Source organism: Dermacentor albipictus, unplaced genomic scaffold (assembly GCF_038994185.2).
Source record: "Dermacentor albipictus isolate Rhodes 1998 colony unplaced genomic scaffold, USDA_Dalb.pri_finalv2 scaffold_14, whole genome shotgun sequence".
Classification (NCBI taxonomy): domain Eukaryota; kingdom Metazoa; phylum Arthropoda; class Arachnida; order Ixodida; family Ixodidae; genus Dermacentor; species Dermacentor albipictus.
Window position 1 is genome coordinate 12235571 of NW_027225568.1, and position 18173 is coordinate 12253743.

The 18173-nt window shown below is 46.1% G+C and overlaps 1 protein-coding gene across 4 annotated transcripts in view; it reads left to right on the forward strand.

The window, feature by feature from the left end:
- The first annotated feature begins 11780 nt into the window (after positions 1–11780).
- The window catches only part of LOC135905878 (high-affinity choline transporter 1-like), a 108320-nt gene continuing 101927 nt past the window's right edge, over positions 11781–18173 (forward strand). For all 4 annotated transcript variants that reach the window (XM_070528749.1, XM_065436988.1, XM_065436989.1 and 1 more), the window contains exon 1: positions 11781–11948. In XM_070528749.1, the coding sequence (XP_070384850.1) occupies positions 11830–11948 (119 nt within the window). In that variant the 5' untranslated portion in view covers positions 11781–11829. The remainder of the gene's footprint in view (positions 11949–18173) is intronic.

The window sequence follows — 18173 nt, forward strand, 5'->3', positions numbered from 1 at the left end:
CAATAAAACGCTCTTTTCCTTAATCACAGTTCTCTGCCTTCTTAACCGTCACTACCACGTGACACTATCTTCAGGATCCGCCCAAGTATGGGGAGTGCTTAACGCCTGCTTGACTTCCGCCGCTGGTCGACCAGGCATTGCACTATCTTCTGGATCAGCGCACGTATAGGGAGTGTCTAACGCCTCCTTCAGCTCCGCCCCGGGTCGGCCCAGCATTGGACTATCTTCGGCATCGGTCCACGTATGGGGAGTGCTTAACACCTGCATCAACTCCGCCACATGTCGGGCCGGCATTGCGCTATCTTCGGGATCGGACCAGGTATGGCGAGTTTTTTGCTGAGCACTCCAATAACGACACGGAAATTGCCTTGGATGGTAGAGATATACAGCTTCGCTCTAATAGCTTGGAAATTTGGTGTCTTATTTCTAAATCGTGAAATTTATTCTGTAAGGTCATACCACTCTACTAGAAATAGTCGCTATAAATAAATATAGCTTAATGTCTTTGAATATATTCGAGGGCCCCAGACTGGACAGATATATCGTATTTTCGGTCACACTTTTGTCGAACATGCTAGTAGTTTTATAGAAAGTGGTGCGAGTATCAAACAACGACGCAAGTGATCAGATCAAGAATGCAGTTACCTTCCGTGCCTAATAAAGTGCGAAAGCACTATTAGCCTACCAACCTGGATTTCACCTCTGTCTGGAAGAATCCCCTTTATACAGCCACGCGGAAATTGAGAAAACAGAAAAACTGACAGACCCTTTCATACGCCAAAGAGGGTGAAGGCGAAAGCCTGCACGCTCAAAAGAGATTTACTTGACATTCTGATGCCTTGTTACTTCTTTTCTTCCACGAAAGGTCCTGGCATCGGGTGCCTTATTTCACGCTGCATTAATTACCAATGTCTTGATTACCTTGGTCATAATTAACACTATAGGTCGTGGTTTCGAGTGTCTTGACTGACTCTATATTAATTAACAGTGTCCTAATAAAGTTCAGCTTAAGACCAAATGTCCTGGTCTCTACATAAGCTCGAGGGTTCGTCTTCCACTGAAGGTCGAAGGCTTGAGTGCCTGAATTAACTCTTTCTTAATTTGGCTTTTTTGCATGACCAGCGGCATCGGAGTCAGCTGTGCAAGACGACGACGAACACGCCATCAGTTGCACGAGCGCGTGTCTGCGTGAGCCAAGCTCACATGATTTCCTTTACCGCACGCCGAATTTCCAGACCATCGGGGGTATGAACCACTTCAGGCTTTTGCTTACTAATGTGTGCCCGACGGTGGAACCGAACCTCGCCCGTTGAGCACAGCAACCCCGTGCCCTAAACATCATGCTGCGATCCCATGCATACTTCTCTCGTTCCAAAACTAGCCAGCTCTTTGAAACGCTCGGCGTATGCACCCCATGTCACTTTCTCGTCTTCTTTCCTTGTGACAGCTTGCGCGTGACGTCATGAAAATCAACTGTGCTCCCTATAAAGGCCGATTCACACGACGGACCAAGTCTGCGGGCCGCTCGGTCACGTGATGCGACGTCACGGCCCGCCGCGGGCCAGTGCAGCGCAGAGCACATCGACACGGCGGACCGCCATAGCAGACGACAGAGCAGACCAACCAGCTACACTCTCGGCCAGAGTGTTATCATGGTTACAATTCCGGCTCGAGTCCCACACAGCCGGGAACTGCTCAACGAGGGATACAAAATAAAAAAAAACCTCCTCGTCACTCCAAGAGGACACGGTGTTTAAAAAATATATCTGCTGCACGCGCGTGTAGGCCGAACGGCCGACATGAAACGACTGGCTTGACTGGCTTTTGCTGACCCGAAAACTAGACTGGATTTGGCTGGAGACACTCTGTTGCCGGACAAAATTCGTTGACTACGCCAAAATCGCTGTGGTTTGCATTCGGTCCGCCGCCAAAACTGAAGCGGGGAAAGCCTCGGCGATTTGTTGGACCGCAAGGGCCGCGGTCTTGCGCGGGCCAACGGCGGTAGGCATGAACTGGTGACGTCCTATCACGTGATGCACGGACCGCGGTCCAAAAGAGCAATTTGGTCCGTCGTGTGGATCGGCCTTTAGCGGCGCGCGTGCCGGGCCGCTTCTTCTTCATTCCTCTTTTACGTTTTGCCTTGTCGCAACGATGCCCGGAGGCGTATATGTGTGAAAAAGTTATCAAGATAAATTAGAAAAAATTAAACAGAGAAAACCAGGTAAAAACAGATAAACAACATATCTGGTCCGTGCCCGCTGGCGTGCGGCCCGTTCACCCATCACATGTGCTGTTTTACTTGTAGACGTTTGTCTGAATTTGGAAGCTAACCAGGCGGCTAGCAAATGGGAGGGCGAAGTCCAATCTGTCGACAACACGAAGCAAAGGCAAGTGTTTGACATAGTAGTTCTGCGGAAACCCGCAAGGTGGAGAGAAGTAATTAAGGGAAAATCATACATCCGCCCCTTTGTAGCAAATGCTACAAACGAAACCCAAACGGATTCTTTTTTTTTTCTTCAACTGTGAGGCTTTTCTTTCGAGGAACCCGTATGGGTTTCCTTTGTAGCAATTGCTACGAACGGCTGGATGTCTGATTTTCCCTTAATTCTCTCCACCTTGCGGGTTTCCGCAGAACTACTATGCCAAACACTTGCCTTTGCTTCGTGTTGTCGACAAATTCGACTTCGCCCTGCCATTTGCTAGCCGCCTGCTTAGCTCAGATGGTAGAGCGGCTGCCCCGGAAAGGTGGTGGTCGCGGGTTTGAGTCCCGGACCAGGACGAATTTTTCTTCAACTGTGAGGCTTTTCTATCGAGGATCCCGTATGGGATTCCTTTGTAGCGATTTCTACGAACGGCTGGATATCTGATGTTCCCTTAATTCTCTCCACCTAACGGGTTTCCGCAGAACTACTATGTTCCTTTCGTCTTCGTCTTTATCGCGTTTTTATGAAAACTGTGATGAACCAACTCGGCCAAGCCAAGGTAATGCTGCTTTCGCAGCTCGTCTTCTCCGGCATGTTTTCGACGCTTAGCTGCGGCTTCGGGCACTCGTGTAGCGGGGTCAGAATCGCGCCAATGACGTTTCCCTTCAATATTACGTTGCATCCTCTCAGCAAGGAAAAGCAGCACTCGCAGTCGAATGCGTTGCTCCCACCGCTTTGCCCGTCGCACCTCGTTTCTCGCTTGTCGAACATTCTCGGCCGTAGTGTACTTTCGAGGGGTTATGCAATGCTTTATTGATGGTTCGGATGCTTGTTTTGGGCTTGTTTTTTATTGAAACGTATGCTGTTCCGAGTGTTGTATGCATGATTTCAATCATTGTACGCACTGTTCGCTTCCCTTAGCTGAGTGCTTGTAGCCTCCGCCTTAAGGGGGAATGATGCATTGTATTTTTGACATGCTTACTGGAGTACGAGCTTTGCATCTTTGCTTGCTTACGGAGATATGAGTCTTTGCTGATGATGATATTATTTGTACCACTCGACTAGACGTCGCGTTCTTTAGGTATGAGCCATTGCAATGAGCCACTTAAGATATTCGCTCAGCTTGGAGAACCTCCGTCCTATCTCCCTTACTTCTTGCATTAGCAAAGTAGCGGAACATGCAGTGCATAACAGGATATCGAGACATATCGAGCGCAACGAACTACTCCCGCATAATATGGTTGGTTTCAGGCCCTTGCTTTTAACGCAGGATGTCATGCTCCTGCTCAAAACACAAATATTCGATTCTCAAAGCAAAGATGTAAAAGGGATCCTCGCACTGGATCTATCCAAGGCATTCGATACAATTGCACATGACTATATCCTTCAGGAGATATCGGCCTTGAACTTAGTAGTTAAATTCTTCTCCTTCGTTGCATCCTTCCTCGAGAGCAGGACGGTGGCCATAAAGTTGAGGCAATCAGTCTCGGAATATTTCACACTCGGAAAAAGCGGTACTCCTCAAGGGGCAGTTATCTCACCCCTTCTGTTTAAAATAGCAATGCGCAAGTTGTCGGAAAGCCTTGCAGCTATTCCTCACGTAGGTCATGCATTATATGCTGACGATATTACAATCTGGTGTCCTGGAGGATCGCAGGCTACGGTCGAACAAGCTGTACAGGAGGCTGTGGATGTTACAGAGTCTTTCTTGGAAGGTACGGGACTGGCACTCTCGCCTGGAAAGTCGGAACTCCTGCTGTACAGACAGGCTAGACGAGGTGCTAGGAGACTCACCCCACTCGATCAGGTGCCCATTAGCGTTCGTACCAGAGAAGGGCGCACCATTCCAAGAGTAGACTCTATCAAAATCCTAGGGCTTTCGACAGACTCAAAGGGGTGCAACGCTAAGACTATAGCCCAACTCACCACAAAAACTGAGAACATTATTAGATTAATTATGAGAGTGTCCAACAAGAAAGGCGGCATTGGCGAGGATATACTGCTTAGGGCTCACCATGCTTTCCTCATAAGCCATGTCATTACATAGTCGCGGCCCTGAATTGGACGAAAACGGAAATGAATAAATTAGACACGCTTATGCGCAAAAGTATCAAAAGGGTGATCGGCGTGCCAATCACAGCTAGCACAGAGAAACTGATGACATTGGGAGTACACAACACAACTTCGGAATTAATAGAAGCACAAAGATCAGCACAAATTATTAGATTATCAAACTCCAAAGCAGGCAGAAGACTTCTGGATGCGGCAGGCCTCCGTCCTAGCTTCAATCAGGGAAATACCACGCAACTCGATGTTCAAACAAGGAACTCCTTTATTGTAGACCCTTTTCCAAGAAATGTCCACCCCCAACACAATAACGGTGGAAGGTTGGTGGGGGCTAGAACTTTCTTAAAGAACATATCCGGAACAGAGACCTTTGTTGACGCGGCGCGACACGCCAGTGCCAACAAGTTCTCCGTAGCCATAGTCAATGACAGGGGAGAACTCCTCTCGGCAGCCTCGCTGAAGACCTCCTCGGTCGATGTGGCGGAACAGGCAGCTGTAGCTCTCGCATTACTGGACTCAAAACGCACTATGGTGTACACGGACTCCCGAGCAGCCGTTAGAGCGTTCGCATCGGGATTGATAGCCAAAGAAGCAGCCAGGATTCTAGACGGCAAACACCCCTCTGACATTGTTCACCGCATAGTCTGGTTCCCAGCTCACATGGGAGCAGACGTATTACCAGGTCACCTAAGCCCCAATGAGATAGCCCACGACCATGCGTGAGGTTTCGTATGCCGCGACGGGATGGTGTCTCGGGTGAGTTCGGGAGAGCTCGTCGACAGCGATCCGCTAGTTACTTTTCATGAAATCACCTCTCATTACAGAGGGAATAGGCAAAGTTTTCCTTTCCCCCATCATAAGCTCAACAGGCCACAAGCTAGCACACTCCGCATGCTCCAGACGGGGTCCTACCCCTCCAGGGGCTTTCTAAATATGCTCCACCCGGAGATTGACCCATTCTGCCCAGATTGTGGCACTGAATTTAGCTCATTAAATCACATGCTCTGGCAGAGCCCTGTGTTACAGGATTTTAACAAACAAGAAGACTGGACGAAGGCCATCACAGACCCGAGACAGGACGTCCAGCTCCTGGCTGCCCAGAGGGCCCGTGAACGAGCGGAGAAGCACGGCCTCTCTGTTCCGACATGGGATTAGCCAACGGCTGGGTAAGGACCTGCAGGCCCCCGCTTAGCTCCTCACGACCCCAATAAAGTCTTTTACTACTACTACAGATAACTCAGTTTAGCAATAATCTCTAAACGCTGATCGCATACCTTAGAGCTGGTGCTGTATCCTTTCTAAGCGCCCTTGTTGTTTTGTGTTATCTGCCTACAAAAATGTCACACTAGCACCGCCGTACATTTACCTCTGTCAAGTTAACCGCTGTTTAACGCCAGCACCAAAGGAACCTTCACAGTACAATACAGTTTATGAAGCTTCGGACTTCCCAGCGACTTCAGGGCGAAGCAAGCAGCCGCAAATACCAACTTATACTCACGTGTGACAGTTTATTCAGTAGAATATTGTGGATCACATAAAACAGCGTGTTCGCGTACAGACGTGCCTAATCCCACTGTTTTCACTAAACCACAAGCAATCCCTTTGCCATCAGAGCAGGTCCCAAAAATACGGCGGAGCAACGCAATGTGCAAGTGCTTTTCCAACCACGTTTCAATGAAAATCGCTCCGTACCAGGCCTAGTGTGTAAAAGCTCTCAGAGAGAGTTTTCCGAGAAAGAAAGACTGCGCTTCCGAAGGTCGTGCTTTGAAGCCCACAAAGAGAGGCAGAGTGGAATTGTGAGAAGCCCTAAATGAAGCATCGTGCGTGAGAACGAAGAAGAGCCATGAAGTCCGGACGCCGCGTAGTTGGGTACGATTCAGACACGCCCATGACGAGAATCGCAGCTGAAGCATGTGGTTCGAGGGAGACTGGTTAGTCGGTGGTGGTGGCGGCAGCCTGAAGGGTGAGCTTTCCAAAACCGAGTTTGCCTTTTCGCACAACTGTCCGATAGTGACCTCTTATGGCCTGCGCGAAGCGCATGAAGCGACATAAAGCTGCATGAGCTTTGCGTTCTTGATCGGCAAGCCACACTGAGCATATTTTCTCCGCACTTTCGGCGTGGCCCATCGCTTGGCACAGTAAGCGCGCTTCAATCACTGTTCGAATGCGTATAATGTGGATAGTTTGGTTCTCATCAGTAACCGCAAGAAACACATTACGAACGGGGCTGCTGCGCCGGCACCATGGATCGCAAAATGAATGCACCGACGGGGATTAGCACTCCCTCTCGATTGCCGCTTCAGTGCACGAACAATGAGAGTGTTAGGCGGCGCAGTCCAACGTGCACCGTTCATATCCGCCTCGCCTGCTCAGTGGCTATGGTTGATGCTACAGCCCAAAAACGGCAAGTCACGATGCCCAGTCACGGCGGCCACGTTCTGGTGAGGACGCAACTGAAATGTTCCCAAGTACGGAGACTTCAGCGAACTTTAAGGACCCCCAGGGGGCCGATACTAACACGGACACATCCCTGTGTTGATTCGAGATACAGTAAACTCATTTGTGAATGAGAAATGAGCATGCCGGGGTAGGTAAAAGGGCTAGGTGTAGTACACACGCACAAAATCCGAGAAAGTGGAATAGAAAACAGTGTCGTGGGAGCTTAATATCACGTACATTTGGGCATCTCAGCCCGTTTGGGCCATGAAACGATCTCTTGGCGTAGACAATCATCACTCTAGTTTCTGCCTGTCTTATTTGATTATTTATTCGTGATTGTTAGGAGACCGAAAGGTGACGGGGATTCTGCTCACCGAACCGGAACTTTCTAGCCCATTTCTGACGCCTCAATAACGGCAAGCAGGGTCGTGAGACAATAGAGTAGGAATTGTAAGAGAGAGCAGGACAGAGAGGAGGCGTATAAACGTCAACCAGGCACGATTCCAGTTTGCTACCCTATGCAGGCGAAAGGGGTTATAGATGAAAAGAAAGGCAGGAGAAGGAGGAAAGCGTAAGCAGAGCGGACACGTGTTGCTACCCATCCCCCCTACACGGTCACTGAGGCCAGTCGGTTTCACAAAGTGCACGAACAGAACAGGAGAATATTTAGCCTGGTGAAGCCGAACGCGTGTTGAAGCCAGAGCACAATCGCACGTTAAATACTAGCCATTCAGAAGCAAGAGCCGAGAAGTGAGGCCAGCAGCTTTTCTCGAATGGATGATATAAGTACTGTGGTCAGGTGTACGTGACGGCAGGGCTTAGACCCACCCTCACTTTGAGCCTCCGCAACAATATACCTTCTTCGGATGCGTTGACCTTCCTTGCGGCTTTGAACCACCTGTTCACAGGAGTCGCGTCTACTATCAAGCTCTTCAGAGCTTTCTGTCCCGCCTCCTCCTTTCAAGGAAATAGATTTTAATTTGAACTTGTCAGAATGGCGGTAACATTGAAGTGAATAGGGGAAATGCTTGAATTAAGTTAGCCCAGATATCGCTGATCCATTGTAAGGAGACATTCAGCAATTGGCCACGTTTATGTTAATCAGATAATTGACGAGTTCGCTCGTCATAGCAAAACGCGATATGTCGTTCATATATATAACGAAAAGGCGCTCGACTAAGAACAGAGTGCGGCATTCGTGCAGTCATTGCGCAGTCTAGGAGCAGAGGAAGCATAAGGGGAATAGCTACAGAACTTCCTCACCTACCGCAGTTATTCTCAAAGAAAAAAAAATATTTGTTGCTTTATGGAGCCCCGCTCACGAAGTATGCAATGGACTAGAGGTTAGGAAGAAGAGGGTTCTTCGTACAAGGAAACAACTCCTTTGGTCTATCTATGAGTTTTAGTGTTTCAAACCAGCAATCGCTCAATAAATTTTTGATGTGTAAAGGGTAAGTGTAAGTAAGAATTTCAAGATTAGAGAAAAAATAGGATGAATGGTCAGCGAGCCCGGCTGTCCGGTAATCCACCGGAGCGCAGAGGTATGCGTTTGATCTCTACCTTCGTCCGTCAACAATACACTGTCCTAGCCATCAGGCTAACGCATCGGCTGTCGCTTAACTTCAATGACTGTCCCTTTCATTGTGTTTACTTTAAAGCGAAGGTTTTCCTTGCGAGCCATGCCAGATTTTCCTCACCGCGGTTGCTGGGTGCTGCTGCTGTCTTGTCAAACAGCTCATACTTAAATAAACCCGCCGTGGTTGCTCAGTGGCTATGGTGTTGGGCTGCTGAGCACGAGGTCGCGGGATCGAATCCCGGCCACGGCGGCCGCATTTCGATGGGGGCGAAATGCGAAAACACCCGTGTACTTAGATTTAGGTGCACGTTAAAGAACCCCAGGTAGTCAAAATTTCCGGAGTCCTCCACTACGGCGTGCCTCATAACCAGAAAGTGGTTTTGGCACGTAAAACCCCAAATATTATTATTATTATTATTATACTTAAATAAATTGAACTACGTGCCCAGTGGTGGAATTGAACCTCAGTCCAACAGCACAGCCAGCCGATGCTCAAACCATAATCGCACGTATGCCTATGTTATGCCAATGCCAACAACTAGCTCTTTGAGATTATCGCCGCGTGTGCCACATTCCGTAGCATGGGTGTACGAAGGCACATGCGAGTGCACCAGTTTTTTTTTTACGCCACATACGCAGTGATAAAATGGTCACATTTATAGCATTTTATTACCCGCTTCACGAAAGTCTCGCTTGACAGAGATTCCAAGATGTGTGTTGCAGCGGCATATTATTTGTGCTGTCCTTGATTTGTGCGACACATTGGATTGCCACCGTGAAATAAATAACTCCGTTCTTGTTTAACAGGAACGAGCTGGCTCTTAGCAATGGGTTGATCTTCTGCGTCTACATATGGCCATGTAGCACCAGAGTTAGCGGTCAGAAAATCGCAGCTTAAGAAATTCCCCGCTACACGCACGTGCGTGTACTATTATGAAGACAACGGAAGCACTGCTGGCGAGTCTGAAACATGCGGCGTGCGCACTACGGAAACCAGTGGTCTCAGACTCGAAGCTTCCTCGTCAACTTCTCCATCAACTTGTGAATGCGCGACCAATGGGTTTTTCAAACGCCACATCCACAAACAGCACATGCATCGTATTGGACCAACCCCGCTTTTTACTGAGGCAACCGCGCTCTGTCAGAAACAGCAGACAGGCTTTGTTAGATGTTTCAGCCTAAATAAACGGAAGCATTTGCTGCCTTTTGTCAAACTCTCTGATTTGATCAAACATCACTGAATATAAACAAAGTATAGTAGATCCTATGGCTTGCTCTTCGAAGCGTTGTCAAACTTTACGAACATCTCCTCTTTTCCATATTCCTGCAAATTATAACTTAGTAAACCTAGCTGCTGGGCTAGTTGGTACATGACAACTGATGTGAAATAGATGTGCAACAACCGCGAAAGAAATACGAGAAAGAAGGAAGCGTGCTCTTTCCTTTCTCGTCTTTCTTTCAGGGTTGGTGCGCGTCCATTTCACGCCAGTTTTCTGCCCAATACAGCCTAATTGAAATGATACACAGTTCCGTCAACCCGAAAATCCTTTCTCGTTCTCTGAACATTTCCAGCTTTTGCTATTCCTTTCCTTTCGCTGTCCTAATTCTCCTTCTTAGGGCCTTTATGTTTGAAATATCTTTTGATTTGCAAAGTAGAAGCTACGCGCACATGCATATAATTCTTGTTTAAAGCGCTTACGCGCTTTGTCTCGCTCTCTAGGATGCTGAACGAAAGAGTGCGTCTACACAGACACTGGGTTTCCACTGAATACTTTTTTCTATCCTGCCTGGGCTTTTCCACTGAAGGAAAACGAATTTTGGAGATTCCGCTTCCTGATCTTGACCTGCGCATATGTCGTACTGCTGTCCTCCCGTTTGGGAGCATAGGTGTTAAGGTACAGCCTTAGGCACGCTTTTCGAATGGTGTATAATTGCCTCTGAGAAACTACAAGATTACAATGCAATTTTCCCCCTATTGTATTCAGTATCTACTAATTTTCTATAGAGTATTTCTCCTTGATCAAAGTATCGAAACATAAAATGTAGATATAATTAATAATAATAATAATAATAATAATAATAATAATAATAATAATAATAATAATAATAATAATAATAATAATAATAATAATAATAAAGTTTCAAACTCTGAGTTGCCCTTAACTTCAACCCTTTCTTTACCTTAAATAGTATTCGTATTTCCATTTCAGCTTGATTATAGAAAGCTGACTACTTTATTACACATTATTTTATTGATGACCTGCTTTTTCCGCATCTTTACTTACTTTTGGCATAAAAAATTTCGAAGACGCTTAAGCTTCGCCTTTAAAAGTGGAACGCGATAGCATTCAAAGACCCCGATTGCTTCATGCTTCCCGGCAACTGCAGCTTATGTAACCATGACGTTTACCGGAAAACGCTTGCGACGAACGCTATGCACGAAGCCAAGCTTTCTGGCTGAAACGCGGCCTCTTGCGTAGGTAGATCTCCAGTCATTGTGTCACACTTTAAATATTTCAGTCTCAGAAGAGATACCATAAAAAATGTGCACTTTCGGTGTATTTTTTTTTCACAACATTTGTTTGTGGGCTGCCGTTCTCAAAATTCCGAGGAATAGCTTTGTATGGAATGAAAGACAAGGAATGATAAACTGGTGGTAGAAGAGCTGTTGGGTATGCGTGCTTCGGAATTTTCGTTCGAAATTCTTTTTTGCCGAAGTGACGACCGACGCCGGGCTTTCTACGACACGGGGCCCTTAGCGCTATTGTTACCACCAGGTTCGTGGCTTATCCGCCACAGTGCGTTTGTGTCGTTGTAGGAGGTATCATCATTATCGTCCTCATTGGTCGATGACGTCATCGCCATCATTACCATCATTGCGGTCTTTTATTTGCATCTCTTGCTTGTTTTTACCTTTAACATGCAATGTAGCTGTTTAATGGGGCTACAGCACGAGCCGGCAGCCATCTCGATGTGCACTTACGACAGTGGGACTATGCTGCACCTGGCTTGACTCTCTCTCATCCAGGCTTCGTGCGCGATGCTTTAAAGATGTGTCATTCGAACACTTCCCTTGGCCTCCATTTGCTTAGGTCAGCGCGTAACAATAGCCTTTCTCATGGTGGTTGATTTTCATAATTCTGGTATTTTACAACTGCAATTAAATTTCTAAAATAACTTTCATTCATTCTCGCGGCGTCCGATGTTGCGCACGAGCAGTGCTAATGGCTGTATAACAAAAGCGTCCGCATTCTGAAAAGAAGACGACGGCGCCACGTGAGTGAAGCGCGTTTCAGTGCCCAGAAATCGCCTGGATCGACGGCCATGGCAGTGAGCATCCTGGGCGCGTTGATCATCATCCTGTACTACATCGCTGTCGTCTCCGTGGGCGTGTGGTCGGGTCGCAAGGTGCACGGAGAGCAGTTGCAGTCCTACACCAGCGGGTGCGTATACCGCTGGGACGCTGCGGCGTTAACCGCGCTGCCGGTGCACGGTACCGCGCGGGCTGGCTTGCGGCTATAGTGAGGCGCCGCGTGACCGCTGCAGTTGACCACCGGTACATTATTTTTATTATAAGAGCAGGCGCCGGCCTATTATGATAGAGAACGTATTATTGGAAACTGGAAGGATTGCTTTTGACGTGGAAGGTCTGTATGCTCAGGTCTTTATGCTTTTGCTACAACTGCATGTAACGAAAACATGTAGTAGTATTAGGCTGCTTTAGAATACAGGCCCATAAAGACCCTAACGATGAGCGTCTCGCTACAGTGCATGCAGCCAACCCAAGCGCTGTTTTTTGGTTTGCGCACGCCCCTAAAATTTCACAATAGCGTGGGTGCCCCGCACCTGCTTTGCGTCGTCTCTACGCCGCCGCGAACATCTCAAAAACGCGCCTCGTCATGGAAAACTCTAAACACTCAGGTGTACTTTTCATACTGTCAAATATTACAGATTGCATTATATCATGTTTTTTTTTTTTGCATGGTGCTTTCATTTTCATTCAGAGTGCAGGAATGGCGCTGCAATCGCGTGACGCTAAGGCCAGCCGGGAACCGTGATTTAAAGCTCCTTCCCGGCGGAGCAGACCACGAACGCGAAGCTTGTTGGTGCACCCCGAGATCTTGACCTCCATCGTGAAACTACCTATTATCACTTATATCTTTGCAGCCGTACTACTAGCCCACCTCACTTAGACATGGCTGTGCAAAAGAAATGAACCATTGCAGAATCATGCATATTGTCACGTGCCTAGATAGCGCCTTTGTCACGCCACGTATGACGCAGTCCGAGCTACATTTGGCCTCACGCTCGTTGTTCAGAGAGGCACAGCTCGGCTGTACATGGCTATCGATCCGAGAGGGAGTGGTCGCGTTTGAGAAACTTTACTCAGCCATAGTAGGTATGATCCATCATACTCAAACCTGTGCTGATCAGGAGTTACAAAGCTTACAAGTGTGCAATTTGTTGCAGAAATTTGGTGATTGCTTGGCTGTGGCGCCCTTGCGTTTGACACGTAGGATCTACAAATGCCGTTAAGCTTGAGATACGGGCAGCAGGAGAAAGTTATGCTTTTTGCGCCCACCACTTTTGACCACCGCGGGTCCACTACAAATGGGGATTACAAGATTTATCTTTAGGATTCCAAGTAGATGCATCAAAAGTTTGTCATGTAAGCTTTGTAATGCACGGATAAATGGCTGCTTGTGTGTTTGGTTAGGTAATTTCTGTAGCGTAGTGCCCCACAACCTTAGCAGCATGCACAGGACGTTTAACGTCCTGCGTAATATTATGTACAATATTATTCGCATAATTTTGCGCAATATTATGCGCATAACACTACGACTTATTATGCAGTATTGTGAGCAGTAAGTCTTGCCCTTACGCGGTGTCGGTTGGAATAAACATGTGCAGGTTCATGCGGAGAGATCAACTACTGATAAGAACACAACACTTATTGTGGCTTGCGCACCCCGTTCGTGAAGTGTTGAGAGATTGTTAAGATTTGTCCTTTTGCTTGCTGCCTTTCAGATCTTACTACTAGAGTTCCGTCTAAATTGTTTCACCTTGCTGCTGGTCTATAGGTAAACTGAAGAGCGTGGGCTTTACCTATCATAGCCGCTAGAGGAGCAAACGTGCTCGGTAGGTCGGCCGTAGTGGCAGAGATGTAAAATTTCCGACTGTCAATGAGTAGGTCCGCAGTAGACAATTGCGCGGCTTTTTTATTATTATTATTATTATTATTATTATTATTATTATTATTATTATTATTATTATTATTATTATTATTATTATTATTATTATTATTATTTGTTGGACTTTCTGTCCTGTTCCCGTCAGCAGCACAACTTGATCGACAATTCCTGTGGCAACGTCTGAGGCCTTTGCATCTCGGATGCTCAAGTTTCAGATGTCTCTCGCTGTGACATATCCCTTATGCTTCCCGATAAGTTTTATCCGTCACTTACGATAACTACCTCTGTGTCAGCCCTGAGGCAGAGCTCCTGCAGTGGCAAAAATGAGTCCTCTCGCATTGCTTTCTAGTGTGGTGATGATCTTGGTTTATATGATTTCTTCTCCCCCACCGATCGGTCACTGGTCACAGACAACACCAGTGTTGATGACCAAGTAGATCAGTTGACTGAGCTTGTTTTGAGCAGTATGCACAAATACATTTCCTAATACAGAACTAAATGCTCTAAATATCCCCACTGGTTGTCTATGTGAAGGTATAAAACTGCCTTAAGTATAAGGATCACGCGCACCATAAATCCAGAAGTCCTATGCCTAATGCATGGAGAGACGAATTCCGCTTTTTCCCGACTCTCCAAAAACGCCTCTATAAGCGCGATGAAGCGTCACACATTGCAATCTTGGAAAAGAGCGCCTCCGACCAGCCGGCTGAATTTTGGAAGTGCATTCCATTCATAAGCGCTGTAATATACGTAGAGAGCGTTTCCGCCTGCTTGACTCTGGAGGAGTAGAAGTCCAAGCAGTCGCGGATTGTTTTCCCACCCATTTCTCATCATGATATAAACCTGCAGGTCCCGACACTGGAGTCAGTCAGCAGCACACGATTGTTCCTGCATCTGAAGTGCTGCGTTGTTTGATGAAAAGCTCATCACGTATGCCTTAAGTCCTTGAAGCCTTCGCTATCCAGCGGCCTCGATGGTATCTCCTCCGCAATACTAAAAGCTTACGGCACTATATTTACTCGAGTATTCGCATCTAGTATATTTAACAACTCTTTGACCACTTCCACTTTCCCTCACATGTGCAAAACTGCTCGTGTTTTTCCTGTATTTAAGTCTGGCTGTAAAACCGATGTCTGGAATTAGCCCCCGATTTTTCTTCTCTGTTCCTCATCTAAGATTTTTGAGCTTGGCTTTTCACAACATATTCTATTTTACTGTGAAGAACTCACTCATTCCGAAACAGCATGGATTTCTCACCGCCTGCTCCACTATCACAAATCTCGCAAGTTTCATGACGCAGATGTCCGCGTCGGCACTCCAAAGGGACAAGTTGACACTGTTTACCGTCACCTGAGCAAAGCCTTTGATGTAGTCTGCCACTCCCCCCGTCTGATCAAGCTAACGCACTGTAATGTTGACTCGTCAGTTGTCAATATCTTGCGCAGTTACCTTCTTGAGAGATCATGTTATGTTAACGTCAATGGTCAAAAGTCGTATGTTTACATAGAAACTAGCGGCGTTCTTCAATGATCAGTATTAGGACCACTCCTTTTTAAAAATTTTTTCATGACGTTGATTCGGTTATCAGAACTCTTCTTTCCTTTTATACCGATGACATCAAAATTTAAAGAAATTCACACTATTCATGACTGTGACAACCTGCTCTCGGACCTGCTTTCCGTTTCTAAATGGTGCAAAGATAACCTCTCCTTGAATGCAGCTAAGACCAAAGTCGTGACTTTCACACTCAAAGAGGCAACCATTTTTTTTTATTATTCTGTCGATTCTGCACCGCTGTGTAAAGTCTGTGAAATGAATGATCTTGGTATAGTTTTTGATGCAACCTTTCACTTTTCTGCTCAGACTAAACGCGTTCCTATAGGCAGGGTATGTGCTCTCATGGTTCTGTTTGCAGACTATAGAGGGAATTCGAGCCTCCTACACTGTTCCGCAAGCTATACACAGCTATCTGTCTTCCTCAACTTCAATATGCATCGGTCGTCTGGAATGGCTTTTCCAGATCCAACAGTGACATTACAGATCGGGCTCAGAAAAAGTTCCTGAGCACATATCACCGCTTTGCAAACATTGACAGTGGATCTTGTTTTAACAAGATCCACTGTAATGCAATGTAATGCAATGTAATGCAATGTAATGCAATGTTTTGCAATGTACAATTATGTACCTTGAGGGTATCACAAATAAATAAATAAACACTGTTGGTTTATTTTAATTGCCCTTACTTCGCTCCCGACGTAATCGTGCTGACCTTCTGTTTCTCTCCAAATTCCTTCGCGGTATCCTCACCTGTCCTGAATGCCTCAGTTGTATCATGCTTCGTATTCCGCGCAAGATCACCAGAGAACACCGACCTTTTCATGTCCCCTCCTGTCATCAACAACACACAACCGTCCACAGAATACAGTGTCTTTGTGGTTTTCGTAACTCGTTGTCATCGTTCCTTTTCGAGCTTTGCCTTGTTGTGTCATAGATTCATGCATCGTAAAACTGCCCTTCTGCTCCATTTCCTTTTCTATTTACATTGAGCCCGTTGTTGTATCTACTCTCTTCACAATTGCTTTTTTATTCATTGTTTTTTTATTATATCACCGAGCAGTGTTTTCGTTTTTTTTGTACTTTAAATATGTGTGTGCCACTGCTCCGACCCAAGGGTTGTTACTGGCGACATTAAGTAAACATAATTTAGTTATTTATTGATGAATTATTATTATTGCCTTCATTTTTCTTTAAACGTCTCTGAAACCAATCCGAGATTACTTCATCGGACACCCAAGAGTCAAGAAAGGTGATAGCATAAAAGGTATCGCTGTAAAATGAAAATTTTCATGCGTTTCGGCAAAAATATTCATTGAGAGAAAGGGAGCGAATCAAAAGAAAATCAATACATATAGGTGATTTTCATAATAGTGATATTCTTATGGGAAGTTTGCTCGCTCACTTATCTATGCTCTATCAAAAAGCTTGCAACCTTTGTGACTTATCTTGTCCCACAAAGATAATCGCGTCATCTGCCTTGCTTGCGTTTCCTTTCTTTAACGCTGTGAGCCCGGTACTTGCGGGCTACGAACGGCATGCCCGTTATCAACGTGACATAGCACTCTCGACAGGAAAGTAATGAGTGCAGCGTTGTCAAGGAAAAAAAAACGAAAGTAAGGCAGACGACAATCATTGTTGTGAGACAAGATAAGCCCAAGAGAGGGCAAACATTTTTGGTGTAAGGCGGTTGAGCTATACACTCTTAAAAAAGTTTACATCATTTGGGGCTCACCTTGTCCTACAGCAATAATACCCATCTACCTTGATTGCGTTTCCTTTCATTAAAACTCGGTGCTCGCTACGTTTCTGTAGAGAATGCTCTGTCACGCTGATAACGCGCAAACCCTTTACGACTTTGAAGTACTGGGCCCGCTGCGTTAAAGAAACGAAATGTGGGCAAGAGAGATGACAATTATTGTTGTGGGACTAGGTACGACCCAAAGGAGGTGTCAACTTTTTTCAAAGTGTACACTGTAAAAAAAGTTTACACCTTTTGGTGTGTATATCTGCCACACAACAATAATCGTCCAGTGCCTTGCTTGCGTTTCCTTTCTTGAAAACGCTGCGCCCGCTACTTTCCTGTCGGCAATACTATGTCATGCTTCATGATAACGCGCATGCCGTTCGTTACTGGGGAGTACCGGGCTCGCAGTGCTAAAGAAAGGAAATGCGGACAAAACGTGTGCCGTTTAATGGTGTGCGGCAAGATACGACTCAAAGGGTGTAAACTTTTCTTAGAGTGTAGGCACAAGAAAACACCCTTAACAGGAAGCTTTAGCTCGGGTGCTCCTATTCAAATACATGTAAAAGGAGAATTCGTTTTTCTCGGTAACCACTGCACCAGATTTGACAAGGTTTCTTGCATTTAAAAGAAAAAGTTAAAGTCGAGTGGCTGTTGGTGTTGAATTTTCAGTTTAGGTCATCATCTTTTTAATAAAAATTGGCCGAAATTGAAAACTTTCAGAAAACGATACTATCAAGTTTACAACTCTGTAACTTAACATTGAGAAACTATACAACAATTCTGTTAATTACATCCAATAGTACCTGGAAGCCTGGAAGCCTTGTGCTGTGGTCCCTGAAATGACGCCAAAATCGGTATAGACCGCAGGAACAAAAGTGGATCAAGTTAGGCTGAGGTATACTCGTCAGCCGCGCCCGTCTGCGTAGCCTAGGCCAATTGCATGTGGTGGAGCTGGACAGAAGCTGAACGCGCGTTTCGAACATAGATCTCCGATCGCCCCATGGGTTTCCTTTCTTAAAAACTTGTTACGCGAACGTGTCTTTCTTCAGAAACTCTTTTCGCGTATTTAAATGCTTTATAGAAGACTTAACACAGACAAGAATAACATTGTTACAGCTCGTTTCGTACGGAAGTGTTTGTATCGACATGCAGTGCTTCTCTACTGGAGTTGCACC